We start from the raw sequence: 20829 nt of genomic DNA, 5'->3' as shown, positions 1-20829 counted from the left end.
TTAGGGTGAATTTGGGTGATCAAGTATGTCTCCCACTCTATTTGGCGAGTAGGATGTCAAAATGGGTGTTAGAGGGATATTCAATTAGATGAACCACACTCGCCACTATTATGTCCCTTGTCAACTCACAGAAGGGGGCCGTCGTGGGCATGACAACATAGAAAATTAATAGATGCATATATTTTCTACTAGAATCATGAATCAATGTTTAAAAATGCGCAATTGGCTATTGGGGCGTTTTCATTCATGAGACGAGGCGCAAGCCTCAAATTTAAAAAAAATTGTGTAAATTAACAAATATTGTATAAACTATAGTGTGAAATATGAAATAATATACTAATATTCTAATTTAATAATAAATTAAAAAGTAACATGACATTCTAACTAAGTAAAATTGATTAATTGCATAAAATTAGAAGTACAACGTTAATGTCCTAATATCAAATAATGAAAAAAGATAGGTCATGCAAACATCAAACAATCAAAGTAAGCTAATATATTAAATTAAAATACTAAAAAAACAAAACAAAATCAAAATAAGTTCAACATTTATGCTTCCCTCTTGCTCATACTACTCCCTACTTAAATAAGAATATAAAAAAACATCATTATTTAATTTTTTAAATTTAAAGTCTATATTACTCCGATCACCCAATTGATCTTCATAAGATTCATCGCATAATGAATTATTTATTTTGCGTCTTATCCTTATTCATATCTATATTCTCTCATTCCATATTGTCTTTAAACCAAAATATTTTCTACTTTTTGATGAATAATAGTCAATAAAAATATTAATTAAAATAAAAACTATGTTGATAATTAGAATTTCAACTGCATGAATTTTTATGAATACGTTTTTCTTTTATTTCTTGAAATTTAGTGTGTGACGTGTAAATGTTAGTAGACGATGTATATTGATACTACTTAAAATTTTATTTTAAAAAAATTATGAATAGAGTCAAAATTTTTAGGAGAGAAGTAAAGGTATGCCTCAGATTGGGGAGGTATACGTCTCATGTTGGGATAATGAAGCGTAAGCCTCAATAAGATTTTTCATAAAAAGCGCAGAGACGAGCCTCATATTGCACTAGTTTAAGTAACATCAAGAATAACTTGAGGGAAAAGAACATTAAGTGGAGAGTGGGGGGAAAGAAGCTATCCTGTAAGTCTTTGCCACTATGGTTTCAACAAAACTCCCAACAACGACGAAGAAAGGAGAGAGAATTGTTGAGATATAACAAGAAAATTTGAACAATATCATCTTGTCAATTCTAAAGACCAACCTAATGATACAAAATTAAGATCACACCATTCAATAGCATATTCCATATAAATAAGACAATATTTCCCCATTAATTAAACAGTACGCCATCTAAAATGTAAAACATTAAAAGAAAAAAAAAAAGGGCACTTCATCCTTCAACCGATCATAAGATGGTTCTAAACAACAGCATTCCTTACACTACTCAAAATGTATTAAGATTGCATTATTATAGAATCCCGAGTCAGAACACTAGCGGTTTATTTATAATATTCATTAACGCAATTGCAATTGTTATTAACAGAAACTGCCATAATTAATTCTCTCATATAATGACCAAAATAGTAGTGTTGGTTAAATAAAATTCACAAAAAGATAATAGCACCACTGCAGTGACCAGTCACTCGATTCAAACCATGAACTGTGGATCAAATCTCAACTTCTACGTCAAGTAAATGACACAGAAATATAATGTGATGATATAAAAAAATTTCTACAGCATAAGGTTAGAAAACACACCATAAGGCAAGTAATGGTAACAGCCCCAGCTACAGCGCTCATTTCTCGAAGCACAAACTTGCCAGTAGCACTTCTAGGCTGAAAATAACAGCAAAAAAGGGATGTGAACAATCCATTACAAAAAAAAACCAGAAACTTGACTGAAGTAGCCAATAAAACAGGCCAATTGAAGTAAATAGTGAATTGATGTGGTGGAGAAATTTACACACATACCTGTCAGCCATTTTAATTTTAGTTTTGAAAAATATAAGAAAAATATGAAAATAGTTTTAATATGAATATGATTTTTGAAAGTAACATTTCGATTTAAAAACAGGTGAGATCAAACGAGTCTCACATTTTGAATAGTTTGGGTGACTAAGCATGATACCACAAATAATACACTTATCCCGAAGAATAAGCATATCATTTGTAGTAGGCTCAATCACCTAAATTAAAGAACTAAACTCAATCAACTAAACTAAAGAATTTGTGACATTCATTTGGTCTGCGAAATATTTTATATGAGGCCAACAAGTTCCCCTACATAATATAAAGATTATATATGGTTTATTTTACCGGGTTCCAAGTTCCCTATAGAGGCAAGCCCCTAGTTAATTACATCTTAAATGACCTTGGTCACTTAAGAAAACTCTCGATTAAGATCAGTGGTTTTACTTTCCAGATTTCAAAGTTTAAGTTTCCAAGATTGGATATGAGAAAATCAAATGGGAATGACCCAAATAGGAACAGTTATTTTAAGGAATCCAAATGAGCGAAGAGTAGGGGATATCATAGATCTGGGGAGAACCCTAGTGACCTCCAACTATCCTACTGTTTGGCTTTATATCTTTGAAATTATCTTTTTTATATCTTTGAAATGATGTTATTTAATATTTAATCCTGCAATTTATTTATAATTTAGGACTTATGTTCGCACAATATCTGATCGTGCAAATAGCATAAAAAGATAGGAGGATTTACACATTACCATACAGTAACCTTGGAATCCTAAAATGTTAGGATTATAATTGCATAACCAGGGTTGTGCAAAAGCCTAAGGGTGATAGATGAGGGTTTACGCTGGACTAGGCAAACTACCTCGAAATCCTAGGAGTTGTTATTTAAACTAAGGAAAGTGTATAGTGTTATGCATTTAGTTTTGTTGTAGCTCTTTTGAATGTCCTCGTCGTGCTACCCACGGTATTTGCTCCAAGCTCCTAGCTGTAGCACCTCCAGGTTTGTCGTTAATCCTATATATAACCACTATGTTTCCTATACTAAGGTATAATGTGTATCAAAGCAAATAAAACATGTGATATAAAAGAAGAAATAAATAATATAATATGCTAGGAGAATAGTATGACAGACTAGGAGAACAATATAAATGCCAGGGAAACAGTATAACAGGCTAGGAAAACAGTATAATAGGCTAGGAGAACAATATAACATGTGAAATAAAATGATGTAATGTAAATTAAACCTGTATATTTGAGAGAACTGTTGTTCCTTTAAGCTTAGCTAGTATGTGTTGTGTAAACAAGAGAAAACACGACCTGAAAAACTCGAGAAAACCGACAAATCGTAGGAAAAAGACAAACAAACAAAACAAAACACAATATCACATATAAAAAACCAAGAATAGAAGATTTATTTGTGATATTGAGAATGTCCCCAATTGCCAGGAGGATCTGAGTGCAAGACTCAAGCTCAAATCCTAGAGCATTGGGTTTCAGTTTTGGTCAAGTTAAGACAAGAATTTCATTATTTGATTTAATTAAATCAGTCATGAATCACAATCTAGTGCACCCTCGTGTCTAGTGCCCTAATTAACTCATGAACTAGGGTCAGATGTCTGGCTTCTTAGGTTTATTTGAAAATTAGAAGGATAAACTCTCTCAGGGTGTGCTCCTAAGACCTAGGAATAAACCTATAATTTTGGCAAAAGGGTTGTGAAATGTGCTTTAATCCTAATTAAAACAATTGAGTTTATGTTTATTCAAAGCTTAAGGAACCTAAATGTAAGTCTGCTGATCTTTCAATCAATACTTCTAATTGTTATCTAAACTCTCACCTTCCCCCAACTCTCAACTATTCTTCCAATTACAATTTTACCTTTCTTATATAAAAGGAATGGTGAATGGTTTACTATCATATTTCTTCCTTAGATTTTTATCATCTCAACAGAGCAATTTTCATTTTTAATTCTCTCTCCTTTTCTCTTTTCCTCATATTTTTCTTTAAGATCATGAATCATTTCTGAAAATAGTTAAATCGGAAATTCTCATTTTTAACTTGACCGTTAAAGAAAAAGAAAACAAAACAAACGAAAAGAGGTCAATCCACTTTTAAAATAAAGTCAAATCGGTAAAGTTTAAAATGAAATCATAAGTGCATCGGCCTAAAGGCGTTTAAAACTCGTAAAAAAAATCGAATCAATCTCAAAAAAGGGTTTAAGAGCCTCAAAATGTAATTTAAACATTCACGAATAAAGCTTCAGAATGTGACGAATAAAACTTTAAAAATGTAGCACAAACATATTACTAGAATAGACAAACATATTACTAGAAAGTGCTCCAAGTACGGTTCACCCAATCAATGAACCTACCTTCACAACAAAGGTGAAAATTCACCACATTAAGATTTGCGGCCAGGAACAATGAAGGAGAAAACCAATCCCAAATCAAACATCTTCAATCATAAAAGAACTAAAGGAGAATGCCCGCATCCAGAGGAAATGAGAATAAAGCTAAATCCAAGCAAAACACAAGAGCCGAAAAAAACAGATCATCATTTAAATTAAATCAAGTCCAATACATGGGGAAAACAGAGAAATGTTTTTAGCCTTTATCCAGCTCCAAAGAGTCAAAACCGAGCCTCAACAAATGGGAAAACACGTAGCAATGATAGGGAATGAACATAGAGCCTTAAATCAATATTCCACCTATCATGCATTTCAGATTTTCGTAAATAAACTCCCCAATAGTTTTAGATTTTTGCAAATAAACAACATAAAAATTTCAGATTTTTGCAAGTAACATCAATGCTTCCAAACTTTGTAAAATAAATAAAGAAACTCTCAGATTTTTGCAAAGTGACTAGAGCATAGCTTTCAGATTTTTTTTTTACAAGTAACAAGAACACTAAATGATTCCAGATTTTGCAAAGGAATCATCAAATCATTTCAGATTTTCACAAACTAGCCACCCACATATTTCAAATTTTGCAAATACGCCACCTTTAGATTTTGCAAATACACCTCAGATTTTGCAAATACACCACTCAAATGTTTCAGGTTTTGCAAATAAGCCCCACAAATATTTCAGGTTTTGCAAATAAGCCCCACAAATATTTCAGATTTTGCAAATATGCCAACCATGACTTTCAGATTTTGTAAATAGGTCAACCATACATTTAAGCTCACGGGTAGAGGCAAGAAATAACCACCAAAACAATCCCAAAAGAGCCCCAAAGAAACTCACTGGTAGAGCTCCAAAACAACCACTAAACCAAACCCGAACAAGCTCTAAACAAGCTCACGGGTAGAACCTGGAAGAGGAGCAAAACAACCACCAAACTAGCCCCAAACAAGCTCACAAACAAGCTCACGAGTAAAGTCAGGAAGAGGAGCAAAACAGCCACCAAACCAGCCCCAAGCAAGTTCACAAACAAGCTCACGGGCAGATCTAGGAAGAGGAGCAAAACAGCCACCAAACCAGCCCCAAACAAGCTCACAAACAAGCTCACGGGTAGAGCGAGAAAGAGGGGCAACGCAGATAGCAAAACTGACAATTACTTAGGCATAATGAACTGAGCAAAAGAAATGGGACAGGGAGCTGCAAAAGCACACCCAAGCCCAAGTAGTAAGGATAAGGTATCAGTCCAACATAGGTATACCTGAATTCAACAAAACAGCGAGAGCAAAAATCCAGAATAAATACATTTGATTCCAACAAAAAGGACAAGACTAAAATCAAAAATGGGTGCATTTGGTCTCAGGCAAGGAGCCACAGAAACAAAACCAAGCCCCAGCAAACCGAGCTCCATCAGGGAATAGCAAGAACATAACCAAATCCCATCAAGGAAAAGAAAATTTTTCCAATATTTAAACGTATTCTAAAAGAGCTAAAATTGAACCCATTAAGGAACAGGAAAACAAAGCCGAGCCCCAAAAAGAGGCTATAATTAAAGCTGAGCTCCAATAGAGAATAACAAAGCAAAGCTGAACATCAACAGAGAACAGGCACCCAAAATCGAGCCCTAGCAAGGGCCATAATCGAAACAGCAATCCCACAGGGAGCAACAAAACAAAACTGAGCTTCAGCAGAGAGCAACAAAACAAAATTGAACCTCAGCCGAGAGCTGGAACTCAAAACCGAGCCCCAGCAAATGGGGAGTACAAAACATGTTCAGCCCAAGATTTCTCCCAAAAGAGCCAAAGCCAAATTTTCACTTAATAGAAAACACATTTCCGGCATGAACTCTAATCCAAATGAGCTAAAACAGCTCCTAAGTTTTATAGAAAAATGAAGATACTTTCAGCATGCATTCAATTGAACAGGTGTCATTTTAGAACATATAACCATAGCTTCTCAAATGATTCAGGCAGCAAATAAACATGCACAACACTTCTTTTCCTCAAAGATCATTTTTTTTTGGACAATGAACTGATTTAGTAAAGAGAAAAGAAAAGTCAAATCTTTTAGCAGAATAAACATGCACAACACTTCTTTTCCTCAAAGATCCATTTTTTTTGGATAATGAACTGATTTAGTAAAGAGAAAAGAAAAGTTAAATCTTTTAGCAGATAGACATAGGAAGAATAGAAGTATAGGAAAAGACTTGCATATGAAATGATTCAAAACATGCTTCCCTAAGCTACTAATTCAACTAGCATAAAAAAAAACTCCCAAATCAGCCTCCACAGAGACATTCAGCACTTGTTATCATGAGTCATTAGGCAAGACAAAATCAGAGTTTATGCATGCATTTTTCCTTATTTTAACAACTCCAGCAACATGTTTCGAGCAAGGCAACAGAACAGAGGAGAAGAAGAAAAATACCTCTTTAGTGCAGATTTAAAGCAAAGCAAATAAATTGAAGAAAACACCCCACAAAAATCCTTCTTGAAAGCCTCACGCAAATACCTCCCACAATTTCCTAACTCACAGTTCAACAAATCCAGGCCGTAAGATCCTTGAACAACAAAGAGGGAGAAGATCTCCTCTCGAACGACAAAAGCAGAAAGAAGTAGCTTTCCCAACATTAAAGAAGAAAGAAAGAAAACACCAAGTTCCTCCAAAAGCTTTCTTCTCTCAAAGAAACCCTCTTTCTCTCTCAGAAATTTTTTAACAACCCCCCACACAAGAACTAACTCCCCAGAAAGCTAAAAGGCAAAAAAAAGAAAAGAGAATGTCAACCGTTTGCCGCCCTAGCCAACCAACCGAGAAGAAGGAAGGAATCGACACCATGAGCGTATAGCCTCGAGAAGGAGAAGGGTTGGATACGAGGCAAAGACCAATAGGTGAGCCGCTCGGTTGAGCAGAAAGAAGACGCGAGCCTCGTGGATCCATCGTGGAAGCTAGGTCACGGGCAAGGAACGGGATGAGCCGCGGGATTGAGCCTGAAGATGGCTCGAACGAAGGGTTTAAGCATGCGGGTGGAGCCTTAAATAAGGCTTAGGGTTTTAATAATAATATAAGTGATAAAGATATAAAATAATTTAATATTTCTTAAAAATAAAATTCAATTCATACTTTTCAACTGTGCGTCAAAACATAACAAAATTGGTATCATTTTTAGGTAATATTGACGTTCCGGACGCGCTGGCGCTGTTCGTTTCGCCGTCAGATGTCGTTTTAACGAATTCATCGATTTACGTGCAAATTTTCTCATGTCGGAAATATGGCAATATGGGTGTTCTTTTCTAATAAAATTGGTGTCTAGGACGCGTTGGCGCAACCCATTTCGTCATCGGGGGTCTTCCGGAGAAGTTTGCATTTTCACCTATCCTTTGGCTCAATTGAAGTCCGACCTCGTGCAATTTTGTGAATTTTGTGTGTGAATTTTGTGTATTTATGTATTTAGTGTGTGTATGTGACGATAAAGTCGTAAGGAGGTTTTCCTAGGGCTTGAGGTCCTATTGGAGACTTCTCCTTGAGTCTTCACATAATAGTCATTAACCACTCGTACATAAGACGATGGTTTTGAGACCATAAATGCTAGACATCACAGGAAAATAGGAAGTATTTTAGAATTTCTAAAATGGTAGGTCCCAATTCTAATTTTCTAAGATGGTCAATAGGAACTCCTAGAGTTAGATTCTGAGACCCTAAGAAAAAAGAAATGACCTCAAAAATGAGGTCAACAATACCATACAATTCTTATGTATTTACACCCAAAGTTTGATATTTACACTTAATAACACCTTGGCATCACAACCTATGCATGAAAAGATGTATTTGACATTCAAAAGATAATGATTGTAGTACTTTTGATGTGATGCTGAAATTCAAGTGATATAAAAATTTTGAGTGGTATGCATGTAAATATGACTGTTTAGGTGTTGGATATATAAATACATAAGAATTGTGTGGTACATATGTAAATACCCATTGATGTGTCATAAACGAACTAGTTAATTACATCACCACAATATTATAAAGAAAAAAGTCAATGATTCCCATTTGCAGCATTATTAAATGATAAATGCATATTACTACGAGGTAAAAAAAAAGTTACCGTAAATGAAGAAATGGATGATTTAATTACTAATTCTGGGATAAAAAATATACAGGTGAGCCACGCCCACAAAATAAGCTTCCTGTGTGTGAGAGCAGAAGTATCAGTACAAGAAGCCATATTTGCAAAGCAACTCTATGCCAATCAATCCAATAAACTTGATTCTTGAAATACAATAATATGATTGTGGAAAACTTTACCACTCTATATCATGCCATAATGCAACAAAAGTGAAGATAATCCACATATTGAAGAGCTTTTTCTGAGAACCACCAAGAGGAATGTACATATATCTGTAAGAAATTTTAAATGGTACTTTAAGTTAAAAAGTAGAAATAACAAATTAAAGGACAAAAAATATGCAGTATACCTAACAATCCATTTATTGAAAGATGCGTGCCAAGACTTCCAAAAGGTCTCCAAGCTATAACAATTATTGAGACACATGGGCATGTTTTCAATGGTCTCGATTCCTGCAACCTGCAATGGAAATAAAACATCAATAAACCTGGATTAAGTTTCTTATTTGATAGATTTACAATTATTATAACGCATTTTTCTAGAACATGAGTACAACAAAAAAGGTGTTTAGATGTCAATAAATCAGGATATTTAACATTTGAAGGTTAAATGCGCCTTGCAATCTGTAAATCATATGTGGGAGTTGATATCAAAAAGAAATAACATTTCAATAATTGTTCATCCAACCCAAAAAAATTTGAATCAAAATTTAGTCTAAATTAAAATATGTGTGCATACAAAACATTCTATTTTTCCATACATTTTTTTATTCGTGGAACAACTTGGTCAGTTCTTGGATAAGGGTTATATTGTGACAGTGGTACTTCACTCAGGCAAGGAGCTGACCATAGATGGGTGAACATAATTTGCATCCTGACAAAATCATAGCATCATGAACAGCTAAATTAGCTCTAAACTACTTTGCCAAGAACTTCTCAACTTAAATAAAAAATTCCAGAATGTGATCAGTAAATTCAATTATTAAGAATTATTTCTACCATAAACCTATCTTTTATCAAGCATTATAGTTCAAAATTGGGTAAGATGCAGATAAAAGCTAGGAAGTCATCCAAGATGATCACAGTGACTGTAAATAGTATAAATTTCCACCAAATCAAAGATAACGTTACCCATTACGATTCAGCACCGTCATAAACACCATCTAGGAAGAAAACAACTATCAATTGTAGCAACAATGTCATGATAATTAGTATCCCAGGAAAAAAAATGATCAGAAATTTTTGGCACAGAAGAGGAGGATTCTCAACTGTTTGGTACAAGGAAATGGAAATTGCACTATAAGTATAAATTCACACAGAAAACGTAGGTCCTGAAGCTTTGAGAGCAAGGAATTTAGATTAAACTAGTTCATTTGAAAGATAGAGATATGACAACAGTCATGGCATAGGATAAAAATCAATTCAGCTGCAACTGGCTGGTAAAAGCTTACCTTCGAATTTTATTCAATGAGCCATTCATTGTTTGAACAGTGTACATAATCATGACAAAGTACTATCAAAATCTAAATGATTGGTTTGGTGACATGTATCATTTTATGACTAGTAATAGCATGGCTCATAAGGCCAAACAACTAGTCACGAATAGTTCAGAAATTATACTAAAAAATTAATATTCCAACCACCGCCAGGACTAAGCCTTGAAACATAATGATGATATACAATAAGGATTGCATAGTCACAAAACAGAACTTATCACAGTTTTGAAAATAAACTAGAAAACTGCCAATCAGAAAATAAAGAACACAAATCTGTAACTTGTAAAACTATGATAATTTCAGAAAATAAAACTGCAGCCACATAAGCTTACCAAGGACCAAAACCGGAAATAGCGCCAGATAAGTAAGAACTTCAACCACATAAAGTTTATGACCTGTCATAAAATAAACCAAAAATATCAAAAAATCACAGAAGCACAAGTTCATCCGAAAAAAGAATCCCTCAAATAATGGTGCAACACCCTCCATACAAAGAATAGAACAGGCCAATTCATAATTAGAAACATATTATTAAAGGAAAGTTACCGAGTAAGAACTAGTAATAATAGTAAAGATGCTTTCGCATTTTGATAATCTGTGGATTGCATCATACCCCATATCCAATAATGAAGATCTCCAGGGGTGAAAATTGCCTCCATAAGCCACTAGAAGACAAGAAATTATAAAAATGAATAAAAAGAAGTAAAAATTAAAAGAATAGTAATTGACTGAACTAAAAAGGGCCTCACCTATTTGCAAAGGCATTGTAATATAAAAAATGAGTCATTGTTTCCATTAATCCAAAACAAAGAACCCATCTTAATCCATAGAAAACCACATTTACAACTGAGCGACTCTTCTGAGGTGCGTCTAGCTGCAATGTTTCTAAAGTTAGTCAGCAGAAACAAGGAGCAGAATCCTGAAAAGTTGCTTGACATCAAATTTAGAATATGTACATAATATAACATACATCATAGTTTAAGTAATGGTTGAAAAATGTATGTCATGCAAATAAAAAGAGCGCAACTATAATGCCAAGACGGGCAAGGGGATGCCAAACAGGGACATGGAAACTAATGAAAAATGTAGGATAATTACATGGTTAGAAAGCAATTAAAATACAGATAAATAATATTACTTAAAGTATAAATTTATTCCAATTTTCCAACAGACTTCAAAATTATAGTGCTCGTTATGATATAGAGCTAATCAATCACATTTCAAATGATTAATGGGGCTATTTGTGTAAAATATATGTCAAGCAGATATTCACAATGTAAGAGAAGTCGTTAGAGTGTTGGTAGTTTTTCTTGAATATTCAAAGAAGTAGACGTGCCAAACAGCTCACTACTATAGCCCTGATTTGCAAATGCGTCTAAAAAAGTCACTGAAATAGCACTGCAACCAACTAGAAGTATATGTGCTCAATAATGTACATTTAGGAGACAAAAGAACCTATTGTAAATGGAAAATCAGATGATTGCTAAAGCAAAATCATTAAACAATACTTTTTGAAATATGATCATTTATAGTTAAGAAATTAGATATGACTTGAAACCCAAGTCAAACAAATCTTCAAGGCCACTAAAATGGGAGACCTTGCCAGCATGATTCTCTCCCCACCATTTCATTTTGTGCGAGTTTGCAAACATGAACAACTACACTTGAGGAAACTTAGGTAGCATGAGCATGAATATTTGGATAAGCAAAAAAGTATAAAATCCTCCTTTGAACATTGATACATGGGAAAGAAAAATCAGTACAAAATGGAATTAAGAACAAGTAATAAGACACAAAAAACAAAACACATTTCATCTAACGAAGCATAGAACTGGTGGGAGCTTGTCCCGATTCCGCGAGATTCCATGTAATCGTGGATTGGGTGATCCCACTACACATGATTAGGGCTATCAAAAAAGCTTGTTGTTTGCGTTTCCATGTAATCGTGGATTGGGTGATCCCACTACACGTGATTAGGGCTATCAAAAAAGCTTGTTGTTTGCGTACAGCTCATGTTCGGCTCGTTAAGTAGCTCGTGTTTGGCTCGCTCGTTAAATAAACAAGTCAAACAAGAGCAAACTTTGTACGCTCGTGTTTGGCTCGTTTTAGCTCGAAATAAAGAAATTATATATCTTATATATATAATAATATATTATATATAATGTATATTATTTATATAATAATATATTATATGTATTTATGTCTAAATTTAAATCATAATAGCTCGTATGATCATGTGGTTCCATTTCTTCTATTGCACAGGAGTGCTGCAGGTTCGAATCCAACACTTTACATCTATTTTTTTCAATTAATTTTAATGAGTCAATTTCAATCCGAACAGGAGTCGAACATGAACAAGAATTTTAATGAGTCAATTTCAATCCGAACAGGAGTCAAACATGAACAATAATATTTAATCGAGTCAAACACAAACACGCTGTTCACGAGTCAATTTCGAACACGAGTCGATATCGAACACGATCAATTTCGAACGAGCCGAACACGAGCTAAGCCTGAGCTCACTCAAGCTCAATTCATTTACAGCCCTACAAAGGATCAACAGATACAGAGATACCATCCCGTGAGGTCTATAGTAAAAATTTTCCTACCTGGAAACTCTCGATTCAGGTTTCTAGGTGGGCAGTATTGTGGGCTTTATTTTTTTAATTTTTAAATTAGAATTAAGGTTATTTTGAGGGGAAACAATTTATATCTTATTATTTTCTTGTTTTTGAAGACTTAAGCTTGTGTTTGTATTTGGAGATATTATTCTATGATTTCTACTCTAAAACAGTTGTATCATCTTCCTTTTGCAAGTGACGTGTCAGTAGCTTGCTAAAAAACAAGTGGTAAATCTCCCTCCGCATTCATACATTGTTGGAACTAATGTGTTGTGGTTCTTTTTGTTGTTCTTCGCCTGGATAGCCACAGAATACCTCCTACTCCAGGTCAAATGTCGTCGACCTCTCATACTCTCATTCCCTACCTATTCCACAACCATTCCTTGCTAAATCCACTTCCTCAAACTTTAAAAAAACCCTAAAAAGGTGTTGTTTGATATCAGATCAAGCCAAACCCTAAATTTTTAGTGATTTGTCTTTCTTACACTCGAAACTAATATTCACATCATATAAACCTTCGATAAACTCAATATGCTAGTTATTCAAACCGCAATTGCTAGTCTTGTCCCTAACTTTTCAAAAGCTAATATTCTTACACCAAAATTCCACCCCGATGCGTATCACCAAAACCCTAAGCCCATAGCCAAACATTGATCCACAACCCTACGCACGTCGAAACCAAGACTAAGAAAAAAGGGCAATGCTTCCTAGGAAAAACATGTAAAGAGGTGTCAAGAAGCTTACGATGAAAGACATGCAAGGAAAAACCTCTGAATGAACCAAAAGCTTGCCAACTTTAAGATAAGAAACAAGAAGAGGTCGCTCACAGCCACAATAACGCGTTATTCACCTAATCAAGAGGAGGAGGTGAACTATTTTTATTAGTAAGTTTCCAACCAATACCCTGATGATTCGACATGAAATATCAAAGGAGACTGAGATTTCGGAGTGAGATTGACTACTCAAATTTTGATGGACGTTTAGATTAAGATGAATTCATTGATTGATTCCAAACAATGGAACAAAAATTTGAGTATAAAGATGTTCCCTAGAATAAAAGAGTAAAATTGGCGTCCATCAAACTCAAAAAGATCGCTTTCTTATGGTGGAACTTAAACACCTTCAATAGCAGAAAAAAGACCACAACGTGGTCTAAGGTGAAAAGAGAAAAGCAACAGAAATATTCTTCTGCATTACCGACAGGAAATGTTCATAAAAGTCCACAATTTGAGTCAAAGAGAATCTTTTGTAGAAAATTACACAATTAAATTTGATCAATTCATTCTGAAATGTGACTTGGTAGAACTAAAGGAGCATAAATTGGGAAGACAAAATATATATTAGTAATGTGATACAACTACTGTCGTATTGGTCCCTAATCGATATATACGCCCCTAGCTTTAAATAAGAGGAATTAACATCACCAGGTGACGACCATACCCTACAGATAGAGCTCAACACCATAATCAAGTAGCAAATATATCCTCATTGAAGCACCCAAGTCAACCCCTCTTAAGAAAAACAAATTCAGAGTGGAAAAAAGATGGAGACTACTAGCACTCCCAAAGCAGTCTCAAATTGAAAGTGCTTCGAGTGCCACGATTTTAGACAGATTGTGTATGTTTATCCAAAAAAGATGATGATCACAATCATTGAGCAAAGAACAATAGATGAAATGAATAGTGACACAAGAAAGAATGAAAGTGTTAGAGAGAAGTATCGGTTCCAACTGATAAGGGAGAGATACTAGTGTTTGACATATTCTTCAGGTTGAGCCTACGAAAGAGCAACAATGGCTTTGTCACAATACCTCTCATACCTATTGCACTGTGAAGATAAAGACGATAAATTTTATCATAGAAGCAAGCATTTGTGAGAATGTGGTGTTTACCCACATGGTTGACAAATTGAATCTAGCAACACCAAAATGCACCCAACCATATTCCCTTCCATGGTTGAAGGAAAAGAATAAGATCGCAGTTGACAAGGGATGCCTCGTAGAGTTTCTATGGGAGAAAGGCTTCAAAAGCAAATGTGGTACCTATGAATGTTTGTCATATCCTGTTAGGTCGCACCAGGTAGTATGATCGTTACACGCATCATAAAGGTTCTAAGAAAACATTCTTTCACAAAAAATGAGAAATGCATTCTACCCTTGACTTGGAAGCAGTCTGTGATAATGGATATTCATACAGAGCTTGAGGATAAGGTGCCACAAACCATCTTTTTGCAAAATTTAAGAGAAGCACAAAATGACTAGTATTGGTTATTAAAAAAGGCAATGAGTTCAAGGAGCAAATACCAGACACATACTAGCCCCTGCTAAAAGGATTTTAGGATTTTATGAATTTTAGTTTATTTCCTAAGTTGTCACTACTGAAGGAGGTTCGTCATGTCATCATAAAGATTATAGTTTTTTTTAAGTTATTTCTGAAAGGCTCTATGGAATAAGTTGGGTACTAAGTTTCAATTAAGTTCAGTAGTGCAATCCCAAACAGATGACCAAATACGAGTAATGAGCAGCTAATTTAGAAATCTACATATGAGTTTTGTGAGAAAGAACACAAGGCAGTGAGATCCAAGTGTTTACTGAGAATAATAAGGATCCTCTCCTAGCCCCGATGTTTTCTTGACGGGAATTTTCCCTACTAAAAATTCTCAATTCAAAATTTCTTCAACAGGCAAAGCCTTGTGGGCTATATTTTATTTTAAATTAGAATTAGGGTTGTTATTAGTGAGAACTATTTATATCTTATTATTTTCTTATTTTTGAAACAGCTTATGCTTTTGTATTTGGAGATCTTATTCTCTATTTTTTTGCACTAAGGAGATCGTATCATCTTCTTTTTATGAGTGCTAAGTTTACAGCTTGCTCAGGAATAGATGACGGATCTCCCTTGACAATCGTGCCTCATTGGAACTAGTGTTTTGAGGTCTCTTCAGAGTTCGCAGCTCAGATAGCTACCTAATGCCCCCTACATCTTACCAAACATCGTCAACCTCCAATATTCTCATTCCCTAGATATTCCACAAGCTCTTCCTGCTAAATTCACTCTTTAGGCACATTCTAGGAAACCTAGAAAGGTGTCATATTTGTACTTTTCGTTCACAATAAACTAGAAAAATTTGTAGGTGAGGTTGAGTAAAGACACTCCTCGCTACCTCCTCATGATGGCCAAATAACGAGGTTCTAGCTTCAAAATGCAAAAGAACCATCTCTTGAAGCTCCATTCACAGACCCCTAGAGTCTTGGATTTATGTCTAATTGTCATGACATTTATACAAAGAAATATTTTCTCAAGCAGAATACACAAATGGAGTTTCAGAAACTTTCATTAAAGCACATCTTTCAAAACTAATTCGATATCATGTAAAGATGAAATTACATCTTTCATCAATAATTTGACCCCATGTAAGATGAAATAGCATTAAGATGAATTGATTCAAGGTCAAGTTACCTAGTAAAGCATGCAAACTTATATTTTGGTTTGACTTTCATTCAATTGACATGGTGATCACTGGGTTTCCAGTACTCCAACAAAACTGACCCCAAGCCATGCGACCCAGATACAGATAAATTTAGCATATTTTTATTTAGGCAAAAAATATAAATGACAGAAAATTTCATTAAAAACAGAAAATTTTCATGGAAGAAAAAGAAGATTAAAATATATAAAATGGGAAAAACATATAAAGCTTTCAAAAATATAAAAAAACATTAAAAAATTAAAAATCTTAAAAATTATAAAAAGCTTTGTGAATTTCTTAGTTAATTACAAGGTCAATATTTAATTCCCCACACTCCCTAGAAACATTTTAAAGTGCATGGTCCTCAAATTTTGATTAGGAAAACTTGTGTGGATTCAAAAAGATTCCAAAAAGTATAAATAATTTGGTAAAAATACAGAAAAAAATGCTGATGACTCGAACCTGATCCTTTAAGTAACAATGATACAGTCTACAAGACCAAAGACTTAACAAACTATCCAGAACAAAGAGAGTAAAACAAGATCATCCTTATACTAGGTTAAATCAACTTACTTAATAGAGGACATTGACAATTCTTACTTGTCTTATTTAACCCTTGCAATTTGTGTGGGGACACTTGGGTCTCAAACAAATCTATTTTCGTCAAAGAACCAAATTACTCCATTTGGTCATTAAAGAACCAGTTGATTATATGATGTAAATTGAGCTGCATATCGACTTCATTAAATGCAATGGATATTGACGACAGAAACAATTTAGGCTTTTGCCGCTTGCTTGGCATGCCAACACCCCAAAGCCTTAAAACAAAGAAATCTAGAAGATTAGCTTCTACATTCAGAACAAAATAACAAGGCTACCATTACGCCTATTATGTGACCAGTCCAAGCAGAACCGTCAAGACTTAGCTGACCGGCCCACCCCTCTCACCCATAAATTGATGAGTTCAAAAGGAGAGGGTGGAAACTCATGATGCTGCAGACAATTCCAGCTCCTAGGTGTCGCCCACCAAGGCTCTAATCACGTACGCAAGGAGAAAACATTAATAGAGATTAGAGGGAAAAGTTTGAAAGGGGCCGTAGAGAGTACTTTGGAGAGTCAATTATCTAGTTTTATTTTATGTTATGTTTGTTGCAGTTTTTCTTATCTTGTGGTGTTCCTAGCGGTGTCTAGGATTTGTGGAGAGACGATCAACCTCTCTAACAATAGATATTTTGTTTGTTTTCATTGGTATTAGTAAAATCAACCCTATTGGAGTCTCCCTCTTCACAATTATTTTGTTGTTTGTTTATTGTTTTGGCCTGGGATCATATCAAATTGGTATCAAAGCGAGATCTTGGAGGAATAACAGGAATCAAAATAGATGTGTTGGAAGAAGAAGTAAGACAAATCAAATCGTAAATAGAGGAAAAGTTTGCCATCATGGAAGATATAGGTTTCCTTTAATAGAGAACCGAATGGCACAGAAGAAATGATGAAAAGGCTCTTGGAGATGCAATCCAAGATCCCGCTGACGGTTCAAATTGCAAACCTAACACATAATCAAAGAACCCTTAGTCAGATTGAAAGGGAAGGAGATCGAATGAGAGGGTGACGAGTACGAAAGCATTTATCACCAAGAGCTTCCCCCTAGGACTCCAAAATGAGGGGGTGGCAACTTACTAGAGAGGCAGATAGGCCGAAAATTAGAGGAGTGTTGCAAGAGGCACGAAGGAGCACAACAAATGAAGGAGAGAAGCGCGATGGGGTATGGCTATGACCGAAATATGGAGTTTCACCCTAGAAACATGGGGGAAACGATGTTAGGAGAGTAAGTTGGGGTGGCAATGCAAGGGTAAGGAAACTGAAAATCTCATCTTCGAGTGGGAAGATGCACATGGATGGGTCTTTCAGGTAGAGCGATACTTTGCAGTAAATGCTTAACTAAGGAAGAGAAGCTCGAGGCTGCAAGATTATGTTTGGAGGGAAATGCCCAAGCATGATTTCAATTGATTGAGGTGAGTTAAGGATTGCTTGTTGGAATGTTTCCAGGTCAATTCTATGTTGTGACTGAGGAGGGGGCGGTCATAGAATACAACGAGAAGTTCGACCTTTCGTCAGGGCGGCTGAGGGCCATTTCGATAACAGGACTAAAGAGGAACATCTTGAAAGGTCTGAAGCCCAATATCCAAGCAGTTTTTTGACCGTTGAGACCACAGGAATTGAAGGAGAAGATGGAGCTCGCTAAGATGATGGAAGGAAAGAAATTGTGAAGAAGACTAGCAAAGACAGCGTGTGAGGGGATTCTACAAGAGTCTTGAGCGCCATGACACCGAGGACACAAACGGTATCGTGTTATAAAGAGATGCCAACAACAACAAAGCCTTAATCCCACTACGTGGGGTTGGCTACATGAATCCTTTTCCTCCATTGTGTCTTATTTAATGTCATATTTTCATTTAGTTCTAATAAATAAAGATCATTTTTTATACAATAAGCCCAAGTCTTCGTAGGTCTACCTCTACCTTTCTTAACATAAGTCGAATATAAAACATCTACCCTCCCAATCAAATCATCATATGGTCGACGTTTAATGTGACCAAACCATCTAAGACGACTCTCTCTAATTTTGTCCGTCACTGGAGCAACACCAACCTTATCACGAAGAAATTCATTTCGCATCCTTGTCTGTAAGTGTAAAGACACTCATCCACCTAATCATTCTCACTCGACAACACTTAACTTTGTATTATGCTTCTCTTTTAAAGACCAACATTCAACGCCATAGAGCATTACAGGTCTCGCCACCTTCTTATAAAATTTTACTTTCAGTCTAAGCGGTACTTTTCTATCACACAAAAGGCCCGAAGCATTCCTCCTCTTCAACCAACCAACTTCAATTTTACTATTAACATCCTCATCTATATTACCATCGCTTTGAACAACAAACCCGAAATATTTAAATCGTTCACACCTTTTAAAAATTTGATCACCCAAATTTACACTTCTGTCGCTAAAGCTACTACTACTAGAATTACATTCCATGTATTCAATTTTAGTTCTACTCAAATGAAGACCTTTTGACTCCACTGTAGACCTCCATAATTCAAGTTTTTCCTAGGTTGTTTCTCTCGTTTTATCACGAGAAAGATATCATCAGCAAAAAACATACACCAAGGTACATCCTCCTGAAAATGTCCAGTAAGACCGTCCTTAACTAAAGCAAAAAGATATGGCTTAAAGCCGATCCCTGATGTAATCCAACAGAAATAGGAAAATAATTGGTCAATCCTCCTTCAGTTCGAACACAAGTAACAGCTCTAGTATAAATATCTTTAATGACTTGAATATAAGTCATATCAACACATTTCTTCTCAAGAATTCTCCAAAGGATATCTCTTGGAACCTTATCGTAAGCTTTTTCTAAATCAATAAAAAATCAAATGTAGATCCTCCTTATTATCTCTTAATTTCTCCATCCAACCTCTCAATGAATGTATAGCTTCCATAGAAGACCTGCCTGGCATAAATCCAAATTGATTATGAGAATGAGAAATATTTATAAATACATCTTAACCTATGTTTAATTACCCTCTCCCATAATTTTAAAGTATGACACATCAACTTAATTCCTCTACAATTTTCACACTATTGTGCATCCCCTTTGTTCTTAAAAAATGGAGACCAAAATACTCTTCCTTATCGTGTCAGAAAGAGAAGCCAAATGTGAAAAATGCGGGGACCCATTCCGGGGACAATTTCAAGCACCTGCCCGATGTAAAAGTGCAAGATAAATGAGCAAAAGGATTATGTTTTTGATTTGACAAGTAGTTGCCACGAGGCACAGTTGCAAGGAGCGCGCACTATAGGTACTTGTGTTTCATGAGGAGGAGACAGATAGTGAGGAGTCAGAGGATGACACAATGGAGAAAAGGATAATTTGCACTTGAATGTTGTGAAGGTGTCCCTCAATTAAGTGGTATAAAGGTAAAGGGATAGATCAGAGAGTAGCCCATTATGATATTGGGTGGATAGTGAAGCCACACACAATTTCATCTCAAATCGGGTCGTGGATCGGCTGGGGTTGAATTTGGAAGATACGAGGAGCTTTGGTCTCATGATGGGAACACGAAAGGTTGAGAAAATTCGAGAAATTTGCAAGGGAATAGCTTTTACACTATAGGGACTACGAGTGGTAGAGGACTTCCTTCCCGTGGACTTGGGCAGCACTGATGTGATTTTGGGAATGAAGTGGTTACAGACACTTGGAGATATGAAGTTAGATTGAAAATCCCTAACAATAAAGTTCAAGGTGGAGGGTAAGAAGGTGGTGTTGAGGGGGATGTTAGCCAATGCAGAACCATGGACTTGCTCAAAATCATAATCAAGTCGATACGAGGATCAGTTAGGCTATTTGGTGGAGTTGTAGCATAGAGGAGATCTAGGATCCTGAGTCACAAGAGCTTCCCAAGGGAGTTCAGTAGCTCCTACAGCAGTTTCACGACATATTACAGTAGCAAAGTGAATTACCACTGCGAAAGAAGCACAAGCATGCCATTAACCTAAAGAAGGGTGTCCATCCTAGTAGTGTCAGACCATACAAATATCCACAAATTAAAAAAGATGAGAAAGAAATGTTGATTTGAGCGATGCTCAAGGAGGGAATTATCAGGCCCAGTGTGAGCCTCTTTTCTACTCCAGTCTTTTTGGTGAAGGAAAAAAGA

The 20829-nt window shown here is 35.5% G+C and overlaps 1 protein-coding gene across 1 annotated transcript in view; it reads right to left on the bottom strand.

Annotated features, from left to right (window-relative positions):
- The window catches only part of LOC110037364 (putative membrane-bound O-acyltransferase C24H6.01c), a 98881-nt gene that overhangs the window by 21636 nt on the left and 56416 nt on the right, over positions 1-20829 (bottom strand). Inside the window, 7 exon segments of the mRNA XM_020741995.1 lie at positions 1784-1861; positions 8504-8585; positions 8704-8796; positions 8874-8983; positions 10352-10414; positions 10633-10684; positions 10769-10893. Of these exon segments, the coding sequence (XP_020597654.1) occupies positions 1784-1861; positions 8504-8585; positions 8704-8796; positions 8874-8983; positions 10352-10414; positions 10633-10684; positions 10769-10893 (603 nt within the window).

Source organism: Phalaenopsis equestris, unplaced genomic scaffold (assembly GCF_001263595.1).
Source record: "Phalaenopsis equestris unplaced genomic scaffold, ASM126359v1 Scaffold219045, whole genome shotgun sequence".
Lineage (NCBI taxonomy): Eukaryota > Viridiplantae > Streptophyta > Magnoliopsida > Asparagales > Orchidaceae > Phalaenopsis > Phalaenopsis equestris.
The sequence above is the reverse complement of the archived record's forward strand: the minus strand, read 5'-3'. Positions and strand labels throughout refer to the sequence as shown.